Raw genomic sequence first — 25,086 nt, 5'->3', positions numbered from 1 at the left:
TCCAGGAAGTTCAGACAGGCCAGCCAGATGAGTGGGGATTGGGTACACCACAGCCAAGCCCTAATCTGGGCCATGTGGATCCTTGCAGCTATCATCAGGGGTGAGATGCTCAATGACAGATGGGTGGGGGGGATCTGAAAAGGTGGGAGAAGGGGGAGGATTTCCAGGTGGAAATGAAGTTATTTCTTGTTAGTCTCTAAGGACCATGGAGAGCTGTGTAGACCCTTAAGATTCAAATGTCTCATAATGCTGAGAGCCGTGGGTCCAGAGCCTTCTCAGTGCAAAAGACCTGGTCCTTCCTTTGGGTTGCTTATATACCTGCAAAAAGAGGCTCCCGAGTTCTAGGGAGGGATGTGGAGCCTCTCTTATAGTTTTGGCCACTGAGACAGGCCTTTGAATGTCATCAGAATACCTGCATTCTGCCAAATATTAATTTGAGAAATTTCCTTCTCTAGACTATTTTTTTCTGCAAAACCTGGGACATTTGCACATCTTGTCATCTCCTGGAAATGTCTGAACTGATTTCAGTTGGCATACACATGAGAATTTTTAATATTTTCATTTCTGTATATTAATTTCCATTTGCATCAAAATCACCTACCTAACTTACCAGAACCACTCTATAGATGTTATTGCTTAAGATTCCTCTAGGTTCAACTTTAAACATTTAATTTTCAGAAAAATAAGCAGTGAGTAAACTTAAGTAATCACTAGTAGTTATGCTGGTGGGTGTGGGAATGACAAGTATTTTGAAAACCCTGGGGCAGACAATTTAGTGAAGTGCTGGAAAGTCAGTTTCCAAAGCAAGTGAGCCCTCTCCCTAAATTCTGTGGCTTGGTGGTAGTCTTTCTAGTCAGTGTTCTGGTGGTGGTGGTGGTAACTTCTACGGCAATCTTTTTGTGTGTGTGTGACTTTTTAATCTTTTAATTATTTTTATTTTTTTAAATTTAACAGGGGTTACAGTTACATAAGTAAGGTCATGAGTACAGTTTTTTTTAATTTATTTTATTGTAAAGGTACTGTACAGAGGGCTTACAGTTACATGAGTACATTTCTTGTCCAACATTGTTACCTCCTTCTTTTTTTTCCTACTATCCTTTCCCTACCAACCCCCGCCCCCCTCCACCTTAGCTGGAGTTGTAAAGATCATTTCCAACATAGTATCTTGTGAGTATCATTGTTGCCATGGGTCATTCTGTGTCCTGGTTTCAGCATTTTGTTATTCCCCTTCTATGGCAACCTTGAAGAAAGCAGAGGATGCCGATTAGGATGGGCTATCTGGCTACTTACATTGCATGGCCTTTGGGTAGAGAGAGTGCTCTCCAGGAGAGTTCTAAGCTGGCTAATTCCCTGTGTCTTTGCACTTAGCTATTTATTCTTCCCATATGTTTCTTCAGGTATTGCCACTGAAGTGCCACGGAGGAACACCAAGCTGGGATGGGTCCAAGGGCAGCAAACCACAGTGCTGGGAAGTCCTGAGTCTGTGAATGTGTTCCTTGGGATCCCCTTTGCTGTGCCCCCTGTTGGACCTCTGCGATTTGCCAACCCACAGCCTGCAGTGCCCTGGAATGACGTGAGGAATGCCACCTTCTACCCGCCATTGTAAGACCAGGCTCTGTTCTACAGGTGGCCCATGACTCCCAGAGTTGGTGGGAGATCATTGAGGGAGAATAAAGATCATGAAAACCTAGGGGCAACAGAGAAAAGGGGCAGACATTAAGGAGGAGGGGCCATAAACAGAAGCAAGTGTTTCAGCAAGCCCTGGGTCCCTTCTGCACTTTCTGAATCAGAATCTCCTAAGCCGTCAGAATGATTTGAATGCTCTCTAGGGATCCTGAGCCCCAGCCAGGTGTAGGAAGAACTTCAGTGGGCTCCCTGAAGACACTCTCCAGATATTTCCATGGGACCTCTATCTAGGTCTTTAGCCCCCATACTCAGTTTGGGTTAGGCTTCAGAAGGGAGAAGCACAGAAAGGGGATTTTGGCTCTTTTAGTCAAAACTGTATCCAATGCCATGCCTGGTTCCCAGTGGAAACTTCCTAAATTCCGGTGGAATGGTGATGTGGGTGACTGGGCATAGGGTGAGGGAGGCCATGGGAGACGAGGAATCTCTCCCCCCAGCCACTACAGATTTTCATATTCGGAGGATAAAGCAGTGACCCAATTAATTGAGGAAGGGTGAGATGAAACTTCTGGATGGCAGTGCGACTGGTAAATTCCCAAGAATCTTCTGGCATATGCCCTCAGGTGACCCAGGGCAAAACAAAAACAGGACAAAAACCAAACTTGTTTACTGATTCATTCATTCATTCTTCAAGTACTGTTCATTCAGAGCCAACTCAATAATCAGTTTTCCATTGGGTGTTAGGGTGCACACACTATTGACCATACTCTTTACTAGCAATGGACTTATGTCCTGGTAAGTTGAAGATGTATTTACTATACATAACCTACTACACACCATAGCTCAGCCACAAGAGTACAACAGGAGCTTCAGCTCATTGCTGCTCAGCAATATAATATCAGCCTGGATATGCTATCTTAGAAAAAAGGTCAATATTCAAAATTTGAGGTATAGTTTGTATTAAATGTATAATGCTTCTGCATCCTGATAAAATAGAAAATCCCAAATTGGATCATTATAAGGGGGAGATTGTCATGACTTTCATCTAGGAGCATGTAGGGTAACCATTGACAATTAAAATATAAGGTGACAAGGAAGCCATCAGGGGTTTTTGGAAAAAGGCTAGTGATAGCTTTGTTTAATGCAATAAAGTCTGAATTTGTGATAAACAATACACAGAGAGGCCAGGAGGCAAAAATAGCTGGGAGGAGGTAGATTGCTGCAATAGTTTCCCATTGCCAGTGTGTATACCAGTATGCCAAGAAGACAACTGATACGGATCAAACAATTATGGTAGAAATGTTCACATATACAATCTCAGTCTCACTGTCAGGCTCTGTGATAAGGTATATGAGGTACAGAAGTAGCTAATATAGAATCTTAGTCAATTAGCTACTCACAGTAGAGTTGGAGAATATGATAATGATCATGGATAGGCCTAAAACAAGTTCTAGGATGCAACACACATTATGAAGATGATTCCAAAAAAGAACTATGATGGAGAAATCTCAGAAGGCTTCTTGGAGGAAGTGACACTTGCACAGAATCTTATAAACAAAGGAAAACCATAAACTAGCAGATAGAGGTCAGAGGAATCCAGACAAATAGAGCTTGAGAAAAGCCTGGATGCAGGAATCTCTTTGAAAATCTAATGTTGGTTCCTGTTATGGAGATCTAAAGAGGTCCTTTGGTTCTCTGGGAGCAGAAAAGGAAACTGTGGGAGAGGACCATGTCATACTCAGCTCAATATCCTGACCTCCACAGTGTGGAGAATGGTTGAGCCATCTTGAATCTTTATGTGCATCTATATTGTGATGAGTGTTTGTAAGACTGGGCATGTGCCGGGAGCTAATACAAGTACTTTGTACAATGTAGCTTTCTTATCTGGGAACGAGATCAAAGAGTATGATAGTGTGTTAGTTTAGTTGCTTACTAGTTTTGGCAATAAGGGGCTGGCTTTTTCCAGGTAGATTTGCTGAGAGTAATTCTATGGGCTTTTTTTTTCTACTTTTCTCCAAGGTGCTCCCAGAAGTTGGAGTGGATCAGCTCATATCAATCTTGGCTCAAGGTGCGCTACCCCAAATTCAGAACATCAGAAGACTGCCTGTACCTTAACATCTATGCACCAGCCCATGCGGACCATGGCTCTAAACTCCCAGTAAGACAGTCGGCTGCACATTGGCATTGGGCTGCTGCTAGCTGGTCTTTGGCCTGGGATCCAGCAAGGGTGTTTAGATTATTGGGAAACTGGCATATAAACATATCAACTTGTTCAAAGAAAATAATGGTAGATTTCACTTTACTATCTTTCTTTCTTTCTTTTTTTTGGTCAGTCATGGGGCCAGAACTCTGGGTCTGGGTGCTGTCCCTCAGCTCTTCAGCTCAAGACTAATGCTCTATCACTTGAGCCACAGAGCCACTTCTGGCTTTTTCTGCTTATGTGGTCCTGAGGAATCGAACCCAGGGCCTTGTGCATGCAAGCAAGCCACCTTCCCAGCCCTTTACCATCTTTCTTGACTGAGCTTTTATTGAGCTTTGGTTTTAGTTTCACTTTGCTTTCTCATTTCCTTTAAGTATTGAGTAGTTTTTAAACTTTCAGAAAAAACATAGCTTCAAAGAACTCTGATTTGTTTTAAATCTTGGAACTCCATTTTCAAAGAGGGTAATTGCATCTTCTGACTTTCCTTAGGTAACCAAGATAGTGAGGTAATAATACAAAGTTTTCCATTTGAAAATGTAATACAGCAGAGTGCAGTGGCTCACACCTGTAATCTTAGCTACTCAGGAGGCTGACATCCGAAGATGTCAAAGTCAGCATAGCTAAGAAAGTCCGTTGAGACATTTATTGCCAATTAATCATCCAAATGCCAGAAGTGTCACTGTGGTTCAAATGGTAAAGTACTAGCCTTGAGCAAAAAAGCTTGGGGATAGTGGGAGACTTGTTCTGTTCTATTATGACCACTGCATCTATGAGTACTTACTACATGCTAAGCACATAATGCAGTGTGAATTTAAGGATTACTGGACCCAATACCAATGGTCATACGAGGCACAGGGAGTGCATTTGGGACTTGCTTCACGTTAGGTCCAGGCACCAAAGCCAATGCTTTGTCCACCTCTGCTTTTTCTTCCATGACTTTCCTCTCTATTCCTGCCCCAATGGTTACAGTTTCTACTACTGAACTCAAGAGTCTGGAATGGATTTATGACTGTTCTGTGTTCGCTGGTCCTAATTTTTCTAATGATATTTTCCACATTTCAATTTCTTATTTTACTCGGAAAAAGCCCTAAGTTCAAACAGTGTAAGCTGCTTTTGCTCTGATCCACAGCTTACAGTGATTCCCATCTTCTTGTGGGTCACAGGCTCAGTGATACTTAGTTAACACTGAGTACCTGGAGTGAGCCAGCACTGTTGTATGGGTTTTAGATGTGCATTTTTGTGTAGACCTCATGATAACCTCCTGAGATTCTTTCGTTCTTCACAAATTACAGGTAAGAAAAATGATCCTTAGAGAGATTGAATAATTTGCCCAAGGTCACTCAGCTAATCAGTGGCAGAGCTAAACTTCAGCACTATTCACTTAGATACCATAGCTTGCATACTTAACCTGGACCCTTCTTCAACAGACAAAACATCTGACCCTACTTAGAAATGAATATTTCATAGAAGAAAGAAGTCACCAGCATGTCTAGGGAAGGGATATAGGTTCCTAGTGGACTGACTGGAATGTTCCTCTCCCCTCCTTAGGTCATGGTGTGGATTCCAGGAGGTGGCTTCCAGACTGGCTCAGCATCCATCTATGATGGTTCTGCCCTGGCTGCCTATGAGGATATTCTAGTTGTGATCATCCAGTACCGGCTAGGAATATTTGGCTTCTTTAAGTGAGTTTTCTCAGATGACTGGCATCCTAAAACCCTGGGGGTAGCTGTGCAGAAGCCATGGGCAGTGTCCAGGAACGAACCTTTGGAGGTGTTGAATAAATCGGGCTCTAATTAGGTAATTTTAGCAACTATCCTAGATGCCTCTCCAAATCTTACTGGCTTCACACAATGAAAAAAAACCTTTGTCATTTGCATGAAATCCATGTGAATATCCCTGATGCATAGACAGACATCTTTCTGTATGTTCTATCAGGGACTCCTTCCATCTTGTGGTTATGAGGTAGATTCTCTTGGGTCCCACATCAGCATTTGGCCAGCAGACAGAGAAGGAGAAAGAGCAGAGGGGATCACACGAGAGGGATCAACTTAAAATTGTATCTCCTCACGTCTGTCCATTAGGCAGGACTTTTGTACATGGCGACATCCAAAATCATCTGAGACAGGGAAATGTAGCCAAGCCTGGAAGACAGAGAGACAGGTTGTGTGAGCAGTAGCTAGTGTCTCTCATACCTCTCACCTGACTCCCAAAATGCTCCCCCAGAGAAGAATTCCCCAATTACATTGGCTTCCCTTCTTTCAGTAATATCTCCTAGGTATAACTGGGTGCTCATTGTGAACCAGGAACCTCATTGTCTGCCTGCCACATGTTAGTTCAACTCACCTTCAGTGTAACACAACAAGAAAGTTCTATTGTTGTTTCCATTTTACATGGTCATGGGTCATGGGCAAAGAAAGAGACCCAAGAAGAGGAGCATTTTGGGGAACTGGCATAGAGAAGTTACCCAGGCTCCTGGAGATCAATGAAAAGGGCTAGCTCTCTCAACAATTTCTATTATCCTGCCTTCAACATGGAAGAATGAGGGGTAGGAGTCATGCTTGGAAGCTGCTGTCCTATGCTATGGGGAAAGGCAGCAATGATGTACACCGGAAGCCTATCCTAAGGAGGTGTGTAAGCTAGTAAGGAAGATAATGCAGGGATATACATCTGTGTCACCAAACAGGATGGGGCTAAAACCTCCAAGAGGGAGAGACAAATGGACATGGAAATGGGAAGGGAGATTCCAGAGTTCTTCCTAAGAGGAGTAGCATTGCAGCTATACCTTAAGTATATAGTGGGGCTTGGGAGGAGGGGTTTGGAGAGAGTGTATTCAGCACAGGGTGCTGCCCTAGCAGTGGCTGGAAGGCTGGATGGGAATGGAGCAGCTCATGAGTAAGATCTGCAAATGGTGCTTTGTGTCTGCAGCTCTGAGAGGTGACTTTGCTACTTCTGTGCAGGCTGGGCAGGAAAACAGGGTCCTCCGATGAGGGCACTTACACTTTTAGCAGCTGTATACATTGGGATTCTACATAAGAATTCTTTGGCAGAAAGATTTCTGAAAATCATCTTGGTTTCAGCATAGGTAGGGGAGGACATCGTAGGAAATGGGTTTGAAAAGCAAGGGCTCCAATGCAAGACCATCCATGGAGTTTGGACTTTCACTTTTAAGACCGAGGGAACCAGGAGACCCTGCAGGATGAGAGCTGAGTCGGGGGGTGTCCATATATGTAGAGAGCACATATGTAATGCTTATTGTATGTCTGGCATGGTCAATCTTCCTGTCAAACCTGTGGTAGTAGTAGTGATTTCCTCCTCCTCCTCCTCCTCCTCCTCCTCCTCCTCCTCCTCCTCCTCCTCCTCCTCCTCCTCCTCCTCCTCCTCCTCCTCCTCCTCCTCCTCCTCTTTCTACTCCTCCTCCTTTTCCTTTTTCTTCTTCTCCTTTTCCTTCTTCTCCTCTTCCTCTTCCTCCTCCTCCTTCTTCCTCTTCCATCCTCCTCCTCCTCCTTTCTCCTCCTGCTCCTCCTTCTCTTTCTTCCTCCATCTTCTTTCTCCCTCCATCTTCTTTCTCCTCCTTCCCCTCCTCCTTCCTGCTTCTCTTCCTCCTTCTTATTTTGCTGGTCCTGGGTCCAGGGTGTTGTCTCTGAACTTCTTTTGCACAAAGCTAGTGCTCTACCACTTGAGCCATAGCACCATTTCTGACTTTTAAAAATTTTTATTGCGAAAATACTGTACAGAGGGATTACAGTTACATGAGCAAGGTAATGAGTACATTTCTTATCAAGCATTGTTGCCTCCTCCTTTGTTTTTCTCCTACCATCCCTTCCCTCCCACCTCCTCAACTACACTCCCCCCATTCCCCCACCTAAATTGTAAAGTTCGTTTTTTTTATTAATAAGTTTTTTTTATTGTGAAAATACCATACAGAGATGTTACAATTACATGAGCAAGAAAATGAGTACGTTCCTTGTCAAGCATTGTTGCCTCCTCCTTTGTTTCCCCTTACCACCCCCCCCCCCCAACCAAAGTTGTAAAGTTCGTTTTTTTGGCATAACGTCTTGTGCATCTCATTGCTGCAATGGGTCAACCTGTATCCCTATTTAAACAATTTGTTTTTTCCCTTCCTCTCCCCAAATTATACCAACATCAAATACAATAAAAACAGGGGTTATACCGTGGGGGAAGGAAATACAAAGCAACAAAAAAAATTACATGGTACCTTATAAATACGTTAGAAACAATAGCAAGAAAGAAAAAAACCACTTGTGTCCCTATCTTGGGGTTCATTTCACTTAACATCATCTTACCTAGCTTTTTATGAGTAGTTTATTGGAGATAAGAGTCTCATGGACTTTCCTTCCCAGGCTGGCTTTAAACCGAGGTCCTCAGATTTCAGCCTCCTGAAAATCCTGTAATCCTGCTAGGATTACAGATGTGAGCCACCAGTGTCCCACAAAGATATTATTATTCTTATTCTCATTTCCTTCTAAAGGACATGGAGTCCCAGTTGGTTAAATGACTGGCCCAAAGTAACCAGATGTGAAAGGCCAAGCTATGAATTCTGGGCTAGAGGCTGGGACTTTAACTACTAAATTGTGCTGCTTCTAAACTGTAAGGGAGGAATGGAGACCAATGTGGGACCCACTAGGGAATGCAGGTAGGAAGACTTCAAAGATGCCTGAGCGTGAGAAATATAGTCAGTCAATCGTGGGTCATGGACAGAGAAAAGGAACCAAGAGCTGGGACAATTTGAGGGAGCTGATAGGTAGTGGGGAGTAGATACTGGATCCTTTATGGTGTTCACCACATAGATTTTTACTGTTTTCTTCTTGAGACAGTGTCTTGCTTCATAGCTCAAGCTGGCCTTGCACTTGAGATAGTACTGCCTTACCATAATGAGTGCTGGGATTATAGGCATGTACCAACCATACCTGGCTGCACTGATACTTTTGATCCAGGCATTTATTTGGTTTTATGATATCTTTACTCTTTTTCCTATTAGAAATTCCATAGAGACAGCAGTGTTGGGGGTATGACTAGGAGCATGGATGGATTCTAGGACTAGATTCATTGAATTCCTAATTTGTAACTTTTTAGATCTTTCTACAAAGAGGATTTAATCTTACCTGTGCCTAAATTTCATAGTCTGTTCAAATGAGGTTTTATGCCCATTAGTATCTTAATGTCATAATCAAAGAGAATTAGTATAAGCTGTAACCATGGAGAAATGTGACTACTGCCCAACCCATTCCTCAGCATGGAGGAAGTAGAGGATGAATATCTCAGTATTTCCTATTCTATTCTCAATCACCTGCCTATGCCTTCTGTGGAAGGCATACAGCTGAAACCTGAGCCAGGCAATTCTTGGAGGTCAACCTGTTGGAAGCAGGTCAGGGGAGGGTGGAGAGAAGACACAGAGGCAAAGGGAGACAATCTAGAACCACTTGGATTACAAATGGTGAGAATCATGTGGGTATTAGCCATAAATCCCTTAGAACAGGGTCAGGAACATCCTGCTATTGTTAATAACTTTATATTTGGAATTGGGATCTCTGTGTCTGGGAAATCCTTACTCAGTACAGTAAGTACAGACTTACTTTCACCAGCAGAATGCTTCAGGTGGTCTGGGAATGCCTTGAAAGTTGATGTACAATATTGCACAAGAATTTTTCTGGGATGCAGAAATTTCATGGAATCTTCAAGAAACCCAAATCCCAGCAAAGGTTGAATACTACATCCAGTTTCCCCAGCTCCCTTAGGATTTGGATTCTCATTCTTTTCCCAGATGACATCTGCTTAGGAGCTCTGCTAGGTCTCCCTGGGTTGTAGGCCACAGACAGCAGATGACTAAGAATTGATTCTCACTTGCTTTCTGCCTTCAGCACACACGACAAACACAGCTCAGGAAACTGGGCCCTCAAAGACCAGTTGGCCGCCTTATCTTGGGTCCAAGAGAACATCCAATTCTTCGGTGGCAACCCCAACTCTGTGACCATCTCTGGAGGTTCAGCAGGAGCCATTAGTGCTTCTGGCCTTGTGAGTTCTCTGCTTTGTGACTTAAATGACTTTTGGTGGAGAGGTTATGAAAACGAGGACAATGAATCACTCATACTTGATTGGTGCCTGGGTACTAAAAAAAATCTCTTTAACATGCCTTCTCTCCCTCCATCTTCACATTGTGAGGTCAGGATGCATTCTCATCTCATGAATAACACAGTTGTTACTGGGAGTTTAGATTGTTCACTGGAGGTCACTAATGATGAACAATTTGAGGGGAAAATCCCTTATAATTGTATTTTTAGGGTTGAAGTTCTAGCATCCAATTACCAGTGTTGGTAAATACTTCTTTTATGTTAATCAGATGGAGATAGTGTTTTTGGAAGAGGGAGGCTAAGCCCATTGGCACCCTATATTTCTGGGGAGTTTCAGTTCCACATTGATCCAGGCATCACCCACCTGAATTCTAGCCAGCTTTTTGTTACCATAACAAGTATCTGCCATAGGCTGGCTTGTAAAGTAAGAGGTTTATTTAGCTTGCAGTTTCAGGAGCTCAAAGCTGAAGATTATATGATCCTATTGGTTGGGTGTCTGGTGAGTGTGGTATATGTTATCATAGTATGGTAGGTATGTATAGGAAGAAGCTCAATATCTTGTACCAGCAAACAAAAAGAACTCATGGGGCCAGGTTTTTTCCTTTTTTACAGCAACCCTTTGTTGTTGTTTTATCCCCAAGGAAAGAGCCCCCAGTGACCTTCCACTACTCTATACTTCCAAGCTTCCAGCACTGGGACCCTGAAAAGCACTCAAACCATTCCAAACCGTAGAATTGTTCATTTGAAAAGCTCCACTAAAGCATGGCATAACAATCAACACATGGAAACATTCTATTTAACAAAAACATAAATGTACATTGATAAACAGTGTGTTATCTTTTTAGAACTGATTTGTGGATTAGAGCGTAGTACTGATCCTTCTGTAAAAATCGCCTGTAGAATTCAATCCTACAAATTGCACTTTAAATGTATTTTTTCAGGAAGCAAAATCTTAAAGCTGTTTGCAATGTTGTTTTCTTTTTTACATGCATAATCCATTGTCTCCCACAATATTGCCTTGGTTATGTAACTACAATAGCAAGTGCAATTACAGATACAAATTTGGAAGCCAGCACGCCTGTCTTGGCAAGAACCCGATGGAAATGACAATGTGGCAGTGTATGGCTGTGAAAATGGTCCATTGGGTCACCATTTCCTTAGCATAAATGAACATATGATTTATAGGGATCAGTTACCTGTCCATGGATTAAGAGAGCTTCTGCTGTTCATCCTTCCTAATAGTCAAGGTATTTTTTATCTATCAAGAGTACCCTCTAAACTGGACTATATGAACCAATTTTACATATATAGTAACAGCCATCTTTCATGAGACTTGACCAGATTTGGATAAATTTATATCTGTTACTTTCCCTATTTTTCACAACAATTCTGAGATAGATATTCAATTTTGATTCCAGTTTTGCAGAGGAGTAAACTAATGCTTGGAAACACTAATTTCTAAGCCATGTGCTAGACAGGGAAGAGCTGTGAATCACATTTAGGCAATGGGATCTCAGAGAGGCCAAATAACTTGCTCAAACCATCACATCTAATTCTTGGATTCCCCCCAGTCCAAGGCTTTCTCCCCTAAGAAGTAGTCTTTCAAAGGGATGAGTAGTATACATGGTGATAAGAGTTCCCAGGATGTTCTTCGTAGTTATCCTGCGTTCTCCTTCCAGATTCTATCACCTATGGCCAAGGGCTTGTTTCACAGAGCTATCATGGAGAGTGGGGTGGCCATCATCCCCTGCCTGAAGACCATTGAGGAGCAACTGAGTGACGATGTAGGTATATTGTAAACACCTCTCCTTTGCAAAGAGAGAACATGCTCTGGAGTCAACAGGTGGTTTCATCATGTGCTTGGCTTTCCTTACTGAGCATGCCCAAGGAAACTCATTCTGGTCCAAAGGGAACATTATCCTTCTATAGAAGACTTGTGCAACAGGCAATGGGCGCAGCTATACAATGCAACACTCTTCTTGTTCGAGTTAGATGTGTTTATGTTAGAGTTCTCACACGTTGCCTGTTATTCTTTGCATGGAGACATAACTTGGTTTCAGTTCTTCTGAGCAACGCTTCTTCTATACTTGTATTAAGAAAGATTTGAAGGATATTTCCAGCTCATTTGTAAATAACTCTGGATGGCATGGGATGTCTAGCACGGTCTTGAGGGAAAGCGATAGGGCTTATGTCATAGATATTTGTCATTTGCTACCTTCTCTTAACTTTATACTACAATATGAAGATCTGGGGGCCAAAGTTTCTCTGTCCTTCATGTCTCAGCATAGTATCTGTCATATGTTAGGCAACCAAAAATATCTGCTGAATGAATGAGGGATCATTCAATGCATATTAACTAAGCACTAGGCTGTGTAGCTGTATCTTAGGTATGAGTTATTTTAATGATTCATTTCCTTCTTTCCCTTTCTTCCTTTCCTTCTTCCCTTTCTCTCTTTTCCTCTCTGTTCCTCTCACTCCTCTCCTCTCTCTCTCTTTCTCAGACTCTGGGATAAGGTCTTGCTATGTTTCCCAGGCTGATCTTAAACTCCTGGGCTGAAGCAATCCTCCCATCCCTGTCTCCTGGGTAGTTTGGACTACAGGTTGTGCACCAATATACCTGGGTTATGTGGTACATTTCTTCTAACATTATATACATTATATAGAGAATAGCAATGTGCATCAAAAGCAGAAATACAGTCATAAGATTGTGAAAATACCCTCAATACACAGAGAACATTGATTCTGGTAGCATTATACGTAAAGAAGCTTTTAGTTTCTGCATATATTTATTCATCCACAAAGCATTTACTGAGTACCTACAGTTTTCCCAGTGTTGTTATGACCTCTGGGTTTATGAGAGAAGAAAGTACATCTTAAGCTCAAAAAGACTGTGATTTTTTTCCCTCATGGTAATGGAGATTGAACTAAACATACCAGACAAGTGTTTTACCACTGAGCTATAACTCCAGGAGAGAATATAAATTTGCATTAAAAAAACTTTTTACGTGTAGTCTGTGGATAGATATAGAGGTGATTCTTCAGTGCCTTACTATTATATGCAGACTTTTATGTGCTATGTTAAATAAGCTATAATATTATACTATATTTTATATACTACAGTACTTTGCATTTTCCTGGGGTCTGTAGTGTTCATTGAAGTCTCAGAGCATCCGTAATTTCCAGAACATGAAGAACCACCAGGGACAAGTTCTACAAATACGGAAAATTCAGTGAAGGGGAAAAGTGTTTAGCAATGGGCTGAGTAGGGAAGCTGAGGGATCATTGAATGATAAGAGGTTAGGGGAGGAAAAGCCTTATGAGGATTGCAAAGATCTGAAAGGGTATCTCAAAGGAGGTAGGACTTGGGGCTTAAAGTGAGACAAAGCATAAATAGAGACAAATAAAAATTATAATTATGAAAGATAAAAAGTTGATATGGTGTAGTTCTTCAGGGATTGGGGGCAGTGTATGGAACCAGGGCTTGAGAGGAGAGGACAAATGGAACGGTAAATGCAGATGCTTTGATGGGTGATTAAGGAGCTTTCCAGAATCACCTCTTATTCTACATGCTCCTAGCTCCATTTGACACCCTGAGGTTGTGGGCATGGTGTGAAGGAAGCTAAGAACATAGGATTTGTGTTTTCTTGAAGCAGGAATCTTGATTCCGGTCCATGGGAACAGTCAGACAAATCTTTATCCTCTGCACTGGTATTTTCTAAATAGGACAGGAAGGACAGGTGAGAGATCAGGATAATGTGTGCCAAGCTATCCTCAAGGGGTACATTGCACATAAGTGCATGAGACTGAGAAGGGTAGCTGGGCTTCACATCTAAGGACCAGCCCATGGTTTGTCAGAGGGTGCTTTCCAGCTTTCATTTCTCTGAATGCTTTCCATACTGTCCTGACTTGATCCTTCTTGCAAATAGTTGCAGATGATTGCACAAATCTGTGGTTGCAATGAAACAGACTCTGAGGCTCTGTTGACGTGCTTAAGGGAAAAATCTTCTGAGGAGCTGCTGAGCCTCAACCAGGTAAGGAGGAAGGGGAGAATTTGGGGATCAGGGTTGTTCCCAAATTGGGATAGCGAACAATCCAACTCCTCTGTTATTTATTATGGTTTGGAACTTGGAAAAGAAAGGGGTTGGGGATTGATGAGGAGGGCTGTAAATAGACATGTAATCACCCATAAAATGTGATAAGGGTGCCAGTTAGCCTGGCAAAAATCCAGAAAAACACAGGATTGATGTTAAGATGCCTTAGGCATCTCCCTGGGAAGAAGGACCATACTTACTCCACATGTTCTTAGAGGCTGAAGTCAAGATCAAGAGTTGGATATTCTAATATGAAGCCATTTCAGCTTGGAATAACTGATAAATTTCAAAAAACACACATGTCTGCAAAGAGCTGGGCTCTTTTAAAATACTGCTTACCTGGCAGGTATTCAAGTGAGGTCTGGTTGACCACTGGCAGCTTTCTATCATTGGGTGACTAATTGCACTGGGCGATAGTTTATGTCCCTTCTAGCCTTGAGAATCTTTGCTAAAACTTGAAAGATTCAAGATTACAACTGTGCCTCTAGAGATTTTTTTTATTTGGAAGGCATGGAGTGGTACTTGGGAATGTGTGCTTCTAACCAGTACACAAGAGATGTTGGTCTGAGAACCACATTTTGAGAACTACTTGCTTAAGTCTCCATTTTTCTTAGGCAGATACTATTGATATTTCCACTCAGCAGGAGAGTAAACAATACACAAAAAGTTTAACTTCCTTGTCCAAGTAAGTGGCAGGCCTGGCCAGGGCCAAGGACTGATGCTTTGTGCTGGGCCTGTAGTGGTTTATTTTTATTCTTCCTTTATCCTTTAGTTTTGGATACATCTGCTTACTGTTGAACTAGATTGACGTAGATTGACAGAATTTAAGGACAAGAGATTTATGACTATTGATGGCTGCTGCCTTTTTCTTCTATTGCAGATCACAAAATCTTTCACTCGAGCAATAGATGGAGATTTCTTTCCTGATGAGCCTTTAAAACTATTGTCTCAGAAGACATTTGAAGTAGTGCCTTCTCTCATCGGAGTCAATAACCAGGAGTGTGGCTTCATGTTGCCCATGGTAGGAATTCTGGCTGTGATATCTACCACTCCCCCCAACTGTGATGCAGCTGTTGGCTTCCATACCTGACACCTGTGAGACTATGTCTGGAGCTTATCAATGATTGATGTTTCTGTGTCTGAAAGCGTGTGTCTTAGTCTGTTTTGTGTTGTTATAACATAATACCAGATGCTGGATAATATAATTAAGAGAGGTTTATTTGGCTCATGATTCTGGTGCCAGAATTGTGCTAGAGCTTTCCTGGCTGTGTCACAACACTGTAAAGAAGAAGAAAGGAAAAGAGCCATAGGCAGAAGGAGGTGAGTATGTAGGGTAGCCTTGCTTTATAACTCTCTCTCTTTAGAACTAACTGCATCCTTTGTGAACTACTTTAGTCTCTTCTGAGAGCAGTGCATTTATGACTTAGTCACTTTCCACTCGGCACCATCTCTTAAAGATTTATTACCTTGCAACATGGCTTTACTGGGAACCAAAAATTCGGTCCCTTTGCAGGTCATATCCAAACACAAGGATCTGGAAAATTTGCAGCAGGCATTTTGCCTTACTGCTCATCTAGACGTATAGCAAACAAGGCAGTTATATCAAGGGAAAAGACAGGGTTGAAGCCATTTGATCTATCATTACACACAATCGTTTCAAATAAATACCATTTCTACTTCACAATTAGCTTAAAAAATTTCAGTTTTTTAAACTTTTTATATCCAGACTTGGTCCTGGCATTTGATTTCTATCTCTAAGGTTGTATAAGTTGAACAGTTATGGAACCACTTTATTTATTTGGCAAGTAAATATTGAACATTTACTGTATTGTTACAGAAATTGAGTCTTCAGTAGTAAGCAAGTCACAGTGGTCTTGCTTTCTGTGAATTCATGTTCTCAGGAGCAAACGTAGGAAATTCGTGGTTGAAAAGATGATAATTGAGGGGATGGATAGGGTTGGGAGCGATGGGGGAGAATGAGAAAAGGGGTGACGATTAAGATGTATTGTACTCAGCATTTTACGTGTTGAATTAAAACCCCTTTGTAATACTAGTTAAGGAAATTTTTAACAAGATAAGATCTATAAAGAACACAAGTAGACCGAAGGGCAAGACAGTCAGAAAAAGTCATCTAAGATGTGGCCATGTATCTAAGGCTTGGTGTAGAGATAGAGCCATAATTTTTGGATTCTGTGGTTTAAAAAGAATCCCTTCACTGGGAGGATTTCATCTGTCTTTAGAAGACTGGAGAGATCAAATTTGTAATACTGCAAAGGTTGCTTTCATCGATCAACCCCCACTGGAGGAAATGTGGCTAAGAAATAGTGATTTATCAAATTTCAAAGGTCTTGGGGGGTGTCTACAACCAGAATCTTGAGCTCACTGAGTTGTTAAAGCATGTTCTGCCATTATTAATTTGATCTCCTGAGCGAAGTTTTGGGGTAAGTGGGGGATTTTTTGTCCTCCTGCCATAAATGAGACAACAGAGTAATGGCTTAGGCTCAAGTAAGGCCTTTCATTGTTTGTTGGCTGCGTGCTTGAAAGGAGAGGGCAGGTACCACCACTGACAGCCACACCACAGCCTCTGTGCCTGCTCCCCAAGTGCCTTCCAGGCACCACAAGCACACCATCTGTGCAAGAACTCACAAATACCATTAGCCTTATTTTAGAGCAAAGCAAACCAAAGCTCAGAGAGGCAAGACTAGCTTTCTAGTTAGTAAGGAGAAAGTGGTATGCAATTTTTGTATGTTTAGTCTCTGCCATTAAATGTTGAGTTCTCTGCTTACCTGCTTTGTGATGTTAGGTGAGTTTCCTAACTTGTCTGAACCTTTGCTCCTATGTGTGTGGAATAAGGCTAATTTTAGGACCCACCTCAAAGGTATATACACCAAATAACCTGACATCGAGTAAGTGCTCTGTAAGTGCTACCTCTTGGAATTACTCCAGAGATGGAATAGAAATCAGTATCTAGATCTGCAGAACTCAGTGGACTAAATGGGACCTGATCGCAGCTCATTCCCTCCCTGAGTATAGAAAAATACAGAAAACCCTCCAAAGCCAGATTGATTCCTTAAAATACCTCTGTATTTCAGTGCCCTTGTAACTTAAATGATTCAGGAGCTTCCTTAATATTCTGGGACACAGGTATGTTTAGATATCTACCCTAGTGATTTATTCCTCCATAATCTTCAGCAGAAAATATATAAAAGAAAAACTCATTAGACCAGTGAATAGTATTTCTACTCATATGTATTTTAAGTTGTAAGCAGCCAGCAAATGGTCATATAACCAATAATAATGAAACTTTTGCTGTGGACAAAGCATTATTGTAAGTACTTCATAAATATCAACTATCAACTTTCCATTAGCATCCCAACCATGTTGGGTCTCTATGTTAGATCTGAGAACTTTGAGGTTTAATGAGTTAGTCACTTGCCAATTTCACAGGTGAGTGGCAGGGCAGGGATTCAAATCTAAGCTGCCTGGCTGCTTATAGCTTCTAGCTGTGTTCTCAACCACCATCCTCTCTCTGCTGGCTTCTCAGAGGCCCTGACTACGGTGCTGTTAAGAATAACAAGGAACCACCAATTTTGACATTTTCTAGTTTCTCTTTGAAAGTGATGTTAAAGAAAACTTATAGCCCATATGAGTCAGCTCAGACCACTGCAACAAACTAAATCGTAGACTTGGTGGCTTAAGCAACAGAAATATATCTCATGGTTTTGCAGGCTGGAAGTCTAAGATGAAGTTGTTGACATACATGTTTTCTTCTGAAGCCTCTCTGTCTTACAATGGCTATCTTCTTTCTGTGACCTCCTGACATTTCTTTTTTTCTGTTCTTTTTTTTTATGATTGTGGGGCTTGAACTCTGGGCCTGGGCTCTGAGTTCTTCAGCTCAAGGCGAGTGCTCTACCACTTGAGCCACAGCACCACTTCTGGTTTTCTTGTGGCTTATTGGAGATAAGAATCTCATGGACTTTCCTTGCCCAGGCTGGCTTTGAACCTCTATCCTCAGATCTCAGCCTTCTGAGTAGCTAGGATTATAGGCATGAGCCCCCAGCCCCCAGCTTTTGTCTTTTCTTATGTATGCTCAAATTCCTAGCATGTGTGACTTTCTTCTCTGATAAGATTTCCAATCAAATTGGTGGAGAGGCCATGTTCTTAGGAACTAGTGGTTATTACTTTAATTTGGAATTATGGGAGAAGGGCACAATTCAGCCAGTAAGTGTCCCCCCCCCCCTCACAGAGTGGCTATTTGGGACTCACAAAGCCACAGGCATGATAGGAAATGTCTGCCTTTATCCAATGTGAGACTTCATTGATAACTTACATAGGCTGCTATTACATATGCCCACCCGGGGTTGAGAGAGTTCCTGCTCCTTCCACCCTCCTCTAAGAAAGGCTGTTGCCAGGGACCTGCGGGACTTTATTTTTCTGATGACCAGAGTGCTCACAGAGACAACCTGTTTTGTCTTCATAGGAAGCAAATCCCGAGATCCTCCTTGGTGCCAACATGTCTGTTGCTCTTAGCTTGCTGCATACGTTCCTGGTAAGTGAGCTTGGGTCATGGTTTTTTCTCATTCACTAAACAGACATGCCTGGTCCACACTCAGGGTTAGATGTTGGGGTATAGCCATTGCTCATGAATGAATTCAACAGACATTTACAAAGTAAAGACCCACAATGCTACATTCACAATCTTTAACTCTAAAGAGCTCCCCAAATTCCCAAGGTTTTTGTTTTTCACCCTTTCATTTTTTCCCATGTCTTTCTTTTATAGTTTATTTATTTTTTAATTGTGAAAATACCATACAAAGGGGTTATAATTACATGGGCAAGGTAATGAGTACATTTCTTATCAAGCATCGTTGCTTCCTCCTTTGTTTCCCCTTCCCATCCCTTCCCATCTCCCCCCTAGCCCCCCCACCCATGCCTCCCCCCCCCACCAAAGTTGTAAAGTTCATTTTTCGACATCTTGTACATCTCATTGTTGCAATGGGTCCACCTGTATCTCTATTTAAACGATTTATTTTTCCCCTTCCCCTCCACAAATTATACCAACATCAAATACAGTGAAAGCAGGAGTTATACTGTGGGGGAGGGTAACCTTTTCATTTTTAACAAACCTTATCTAGACTGATATGTGGCCACTAGACATCTTTGTTCCAACACATTCATTCACTTTATGTACTCACTATCATGTTTCTTTTAGAATTTGGGTTCTGCTGCCCCAAGCATATTGCATAATGCAGCATAGATGTACTGACTTATCTACCTATGATTTGAAAACTTCTGAACTCTGAAACAGATAGAAGTAAAGGCTTGTGTTGATTAAAGAGAAGCCAGGCACTATACTAAGTTACAGCAGTACCAGTTGCACATTCATTCATTCATTCAGTACATAGTCAGTACACAAACACAGCAGCAGCAGATCTTACTCTAGACCCTAGGATTCAGAGATGGATTTCTCTCCTTCATTTCGGCTCTCCCTCCTGCCATCTTCCTCTTCTCCACAAATACATATTCTGTATGCATGCCAAGTTCATTTCCCCTATTGACTTATTGGACAAATGTTTGTTGAGATCTACATGGTCCCACACTCCCTAGGCACTAGGGTGCAGCATATGCTGGACAGCTGCCATAGAGGGAAGTCTTATGATCTCCACAGGAAGGGGCAGGCAACTCCCTGGGGAGAGGAGAAGAGTTGAGGGGTGCTTGGAAGGGAGCACAGGGACCAACTTGGAGTAGAGAGATGTGAGGAGATCAACTGAGGAACTAGGTTGCTACAGGTAGGCTCCTGTAGCTGTTGCAAGCTACAGAAGAAGCACTGTAGGCTTCATCGCAAGGGCTGGGAAGAATGAAAGAATTCAGTTTCCCAAGCCATTACTGTAGAGTAGGCCCAACAGGGCCAGGTAATCTCTTAGCCCCTAAGGCTTCGTGAAAGCATGTTTGATGAGTCTTGGTTGTCTGATAATGGAGATTGAGGTTATGGTTTGAGGAACATTTAAATGAGAAGTTGAACAGTAGAAACTCTATTGAGTAGATTGGGATTGCCTTGTGGAGGAGATGGTCACTGATCAGGTCTTGCAAAAGAGGACCATTGGGGCAAAAGACATTTCAGATGCAGCAGTTGGAAAAGTTGTTTTGAGCCAAATCCCAGGGATGGAAGTGGTTGGTGGGGAAAGTGAGAGGGGAAAAGCCAGGGTCTTCTCTATGCCTGGTACCAGGTCAGGAACGACTTTGCAAATAGGAAGTAGTTCTCTAATGCAGAAAGCGTCACTTGGCTCTAGAACCCCAGGTCTCACTCTTATGGCTGTCTTCTGGTGGTGTGCCAGAGGCTCCACATAGAGCTTTCTACATAGTTTGGACAGCTCCAGCACCATGACGTCTGCTGCCCATATAGTTCCAGGGGCCAGACCTTGCACCTGCTGTAGACGCCTTCTTTGTTTTGGGCTCGAAGTGGTATAAGGGGTCTGTATTCCAAATTCCTTGAATTTTCAGGGAGTTTACCTCTTGCCCTTTGCTATTGGTTCTTGGGGCAAGAAGAGGAGGGAAGCCCAGTAGGTAAGATATTGCTGAGTCAGAGAGGACAATGAATCCTACATTAAGGCATTCAACCATGGGTCTCAGAGTAGCCGAAGAACTGAAACCTGCTCTGTGCCAGTCAGCATGCTGACACACAGAATGCTTCGAACAATCCATTTGTGGCAGAGAAATGAAATGAAGCTTTAAGATACCAACTAGGTTAATAGCAAAGGTTTGGGGGCAGTGCTAGCCCCTGGAGCAGATAATATATGGCCCATGTACTCACAGAAGGCTTTGTGCTCTGAAGGGTCCTTCCTTTGGTTTAGGGCCCCACTGTCACTATCTGAAAATTCTTGATGACCTTTGAGCAAAGGGGGGCCTCATCTTTACTTTGCTCTGAATTTCATAAAATAGGCATTCGTTCTTCCTCGGAATGATTCTTTCTAACACATGACAGAGTGGGAAGTATACTGAGGTTGGAACATGGGGTTTGGATGCCTTTAGACTTCGTGTTCTTTTTTTTTTTTTTTAACAAGTTTAGGCCAATCACTCAATCCCTCAGAGTCTCAATTTATCTATCTATGAAATGGATATTTTTTTAAAAAAAATACCTACATCATAGGACTATGGTGTAGATCAAATGAGGTAATGAACAGAAAACATTAAGTATTTTGCTTGCACAGATGAAAGGTTACTATGGTGGCCATTGTTGTGTTGGGTCTCCTACTCCTATGATTATTATTGATTTGTTTTACAGAACATCCCCACTCAGTATTTGCATGTTGTAGCTAATGAATACTTCCAGGACAAGAACTCCTTGGCTGAGATCCGAGATGCTTTACTGGACTTGTTTGGAGATGTGTTCTTTGTGGTTCCTGCATTGGTCACAGCTCGCTTTCACAGAGGTGAGTCTTTGGAATATTCTTTAAGGACGTCGTCCTTAAAGGCTGGTGGTAAAAGAAACCCCCAAATGAAATAACCATTTGCATCTTTGAGATCACAAACAGGAACCATCTCAAGAAGTATTGGTAACGATGTGAAATGTTTAGAACTCTCAGACAATTGTGGTGAAAAAAATAAAGCCACTCAGAAAAACCAATTTCTCTCAAAGTTAAACACACCTACCCTATGATTCAGACATTCTGTTTCTTCATATTCACTGCAGAGAGATGAAAGCCTATGTCCATACAAGACACTTTTACATGCACATTCATAGTTGCTTTAATCCGAGTAACCAGAAAATGGAGACAACACAAGTGCCCCTCACTAGATAAATGCATAAGCAAATTGTGGTATATTCATACAATAGCATAGTGATTAGTGATAGAAAGGAATCAGTTACTGACACATGCATGACTTGCATGAATCTCAAAACCTTTGTGCCTAACAAAAGAAAGTATAGAGTACACAATAGAGAATATACTGTATTACTTTAGCTATTCAGAGTTGACGAACAGATGAACATAATCTATGATTGATCTATGGTTCTCGGAATAAGAACACTGTCTTTGGGCAAAGTGACTAGAATGGACCCTTCTGAGATGGTGGAAAGTTCTATGTTCTGACAGGTGCTGGTAACACGTTTATTTCAGAATTCATCAAAGTCCTATGCTTTTATTGTCCAAATATGATATTTGAATTAAAAGATGGGGCTTTGTGCTCTGAAGGGTCCTCCATTTGGTATAAGAGGAGAGAAAATGGAGATAAAAAGCAGAAAGTAACACTGTTGTGGGGTCTTGCTGGAAGAGATGCAGAGAAATGAGGCAGTAACTAGAGAAGAAATTGAGACCAAGGCTGTATGTGTTGGTGTGTGTTCATGTGAGCAAGCTCACCCAGATGTGTCCATGTATGCATGCGTGTATACCCTTGTTTGCTGAAAATTAAAAAACAGAGATTTTGTTAGAAGAGAAGAAAAGGAATTCAGGGTGCACATGGATGGGTTATCTTGGAAGAAGGGAATTCCTCTTCCTTCTGTTTATCTTCAGACAGTGGAACCATGGTAAATGTGAGGAGGTTACAAAGGATAAATCTTGTTCCACTAAGAATTTCTTTTGAGGAGCTGAACTATTGCCTTTCCAGGGTACACTGGAGGGGGGGGTTATGATCTTTGTCACTAGGACTATGAGGACTGCCATGACAGGAAATTCCAGTCTCAAATCTAGAAAAGATGGGGCTGGGAAGGTGGCTCAGTGGTAGAGTGCTTGCCTTGCATGCACGAGGCCCTGGGTTCAATTCCTCAACACCACAGAAGCAGAAAAAGCCAGAAGTGGCACTGTAGCTCAAGTGGTAGAGCTCTAGCCTTGAGCTGAAGAGCTGAGGGACAGTGCCCAGGCCCAGAGTTCAGGCCCCACGACCGACAAAAAAAATCTAGAAAGGAGAAGGTAGTCTCTGTCTTAGCACTATCCTATTTATGGTTCTACAAATCCAAGACTTTGTATGTAGCAATGCAAGACAAGCCCTCTGATCTGCCTCCCTGCATATCTGAATTTTCCTGACTTTTTTAAAAATCAGATTCTGGTGCACCTGTCTACTTCTATGAGTTTCAGCATCGGCCCCAGTGCTTTGAAGATTCAAGGCCAGACTTTGTCAAAGCTGACCACACTGATGAAATCCGCTTTGTCTTTGGTGGTGCCTTCCTGAAGGGTGACATTGTCATGTTTGGTAAGGAAAAGTGATCATGGGCTCCTGGTTTTGCAGGAACATAGGATGTGGGGTGTGGTGGGGAGAATTGACTACTAACTGATATCATAACATTCCCTGCTCGTCTACAAAAGTCCTGTGCAAAAGCACAAGACTATCAAGTTGATATTGAATCGCCTCTGTGCTTGAGGTAGATACAATTTCTCTTTGGAATATGCCCCAGGTCTGATAAAACAAAACAGCAACCAACATCTGCTCAATGAGTGCTTTACTGTTTACTAAAGCCTATGAAAGTGGGCACTTTGGGACACTTAAGCCATTTTATGTTTTGAAAATCCTCAGAACCATTTTCTTCCTAGTCTGACCACAGGTCTCACTCCCTGTCCTTCCTAGAAATTTCTTGAGGGTACATTCAGGGCTTTCAAAGTCCTACTGCAAAACATTAATTCTAACTCTACCTGTCTGGATCCAAATGAGGTTGTGAATGGAATACTTGCTTACTTATTCCTATATTTATGACAGGCTTAGTGCCTAAAGTAACAAACCAATTAGATTGAAGTTGTTAATAGAAAAAAGTGATAACAATAGCTCCATACAGTGGCTAATATTTAAAAATATTTCAGAATTAAGACTCTCAACCAATTTTCACTAGTCTCAACAATGGGGAGAGACATACAGACAGAGACAAGCACAGAAAGAAGGGGTATCTGTATCTCTAATGACACTTCAGTCTCATGAGAATGCTTGGAAGGGCAGCAGATACCAGGGAGGGTATGTGTTCAGCCTCCACCGTGTGGGAACTATGATTCCTTTTGGAACCGCTGTTACTTGGACACTAAGTGTCTGCATATGGCTTGGTAAGCCTGAAAGGATCCTGTAAGATGGGTGTATCAATGGGATTAATCGAAAGAGTAAGTCCTTGTGAGTGGATGGATTTGTGTTTGGTCCCTGCAGATGGAGCCACCGAGGAGGAGAAATTGCTGAGCAGGCAGATGATGAGCTACTGGGCTAACTTTGCTCGGAGTGGGTAAGTGAACCTGCAGACCTCTTCCACACCAAATGTTTAAAGGTAACCGTCTCATGCTGTCTGCACTCACTTCCAGGAATCCTAACGGCCCTGATTTGCCCCTGTGGCCAGCCTATGATGAGATGGAGCAGTACATGAAGCTGGATTTGAACATGGGCCTGGGACAGGAACTGAAAGAGGAGAGAGTGGAGTTTTGGGTCGATACCCTCCCCTATATCATGTCAGCTTCAGAAACTCTGCTCACTCCTCCTTCCTCCTTAATCTTCTTTTCTTTAACCTTGCCCTTCTTTCTCCTTGGCTTCTGAGAAGTCATCTTTGTGTGGTTGTGGTTTTTCTCCTTCTAAGCATCGCCTTCAGTCATTAGCTTCATTCTCATTGAGCTGCTTCCTATGGGGATCTTTGTGGGATAAGCTGCTTTAGCTGATGTTTTATGGACTTAGAGAACCTCTTTTCAACATCAATAAATGCAATTTATCTTGGAAGGCAAAATGATATCCTCAGTAAGTCTGGAGAGAAGGTTGACTCATTGACTGTCATCTTCATGATTATATTTTCTCATATGAAATAAAATCAGTGTGCAAAGTATACACAAGGAATTAAATTTACTGCTGCACTGGTAAATCTCTGGTCCTTGTCATTCAAGATGAAGTGGACTTTTCTGTTAGACCAGGTATATATTACCTAGAATGTGAATCTTCAGATTTCAATACAGGAACCTTTAGCCATAAGCCAAGTTTGGATGTCCTAAACATCTTTGAGTTTGAACTGAAGCTCTTCTGGTTTGCAGAGTAATCTTGGGGAGGGAACCATTTCAGAGAGCATCCTTCTCAGTAAAGATGATACAAGACAAAAAACATAGAAGTTGAAAATCAGGAAGCACGGGTTCAGTTG

General features: G+C 42.1%; 1 protein-coding gene across 1 annotated transcript; it reads left to right on the top strand.

Moving 5' to 3' along the window:
* Ces5a (carboxylesterase 5A) lies at positions 1-24,791 on the top strand. Its single transcript, XM_042689939.1, has 13 exons — positions 1-100; positions 1,398-1,602; positions 3,643-3,781; positions 5,372-5,505; positions 9,703-9,856; positions 11,592-11,696; positions 13,839-13,943; positions 14,884-15,024; positions 18,484-18,552; positions 21,286-21,433; positions 23,040-23,189; positions 24,123-24,195; positions 24,272-24,791. Exons 1-13 carry the CDS (start codon positions 28-30, stop codon positions 24,498-24,500), a joined length of 1,725 nt encoding a protein of 574 aa, XP_042545873.1. The 5' UTR covers positions 1-27; the 3' UTR covers positions 24,501-24,791.
* The last annotated feature ends 295 nt before the right edge of the window (positions 24,792-25,086 follow it).

This window comes from Dipodomys spectabilis, unplaced genomic scaffold (assembly GCF_019054845.1).
Source record: "Dipodomys spectabilis isolate Male_0828 unplaced genomic scaffold, ASM1905484v1 ptg000130l, whole genome shotgun sequence".
NCBI lineage: Eukaryota > Metazoa > Chordata > Mammalia > Rodentia > Heteromyidae > Dipodomys > Dipodomys spectabilis.
The sequence above is the reverse complement of the archived record's forward strand: the minus strand, read 5'-3'. Positions and strand labels throughout refer to the sequence as shown.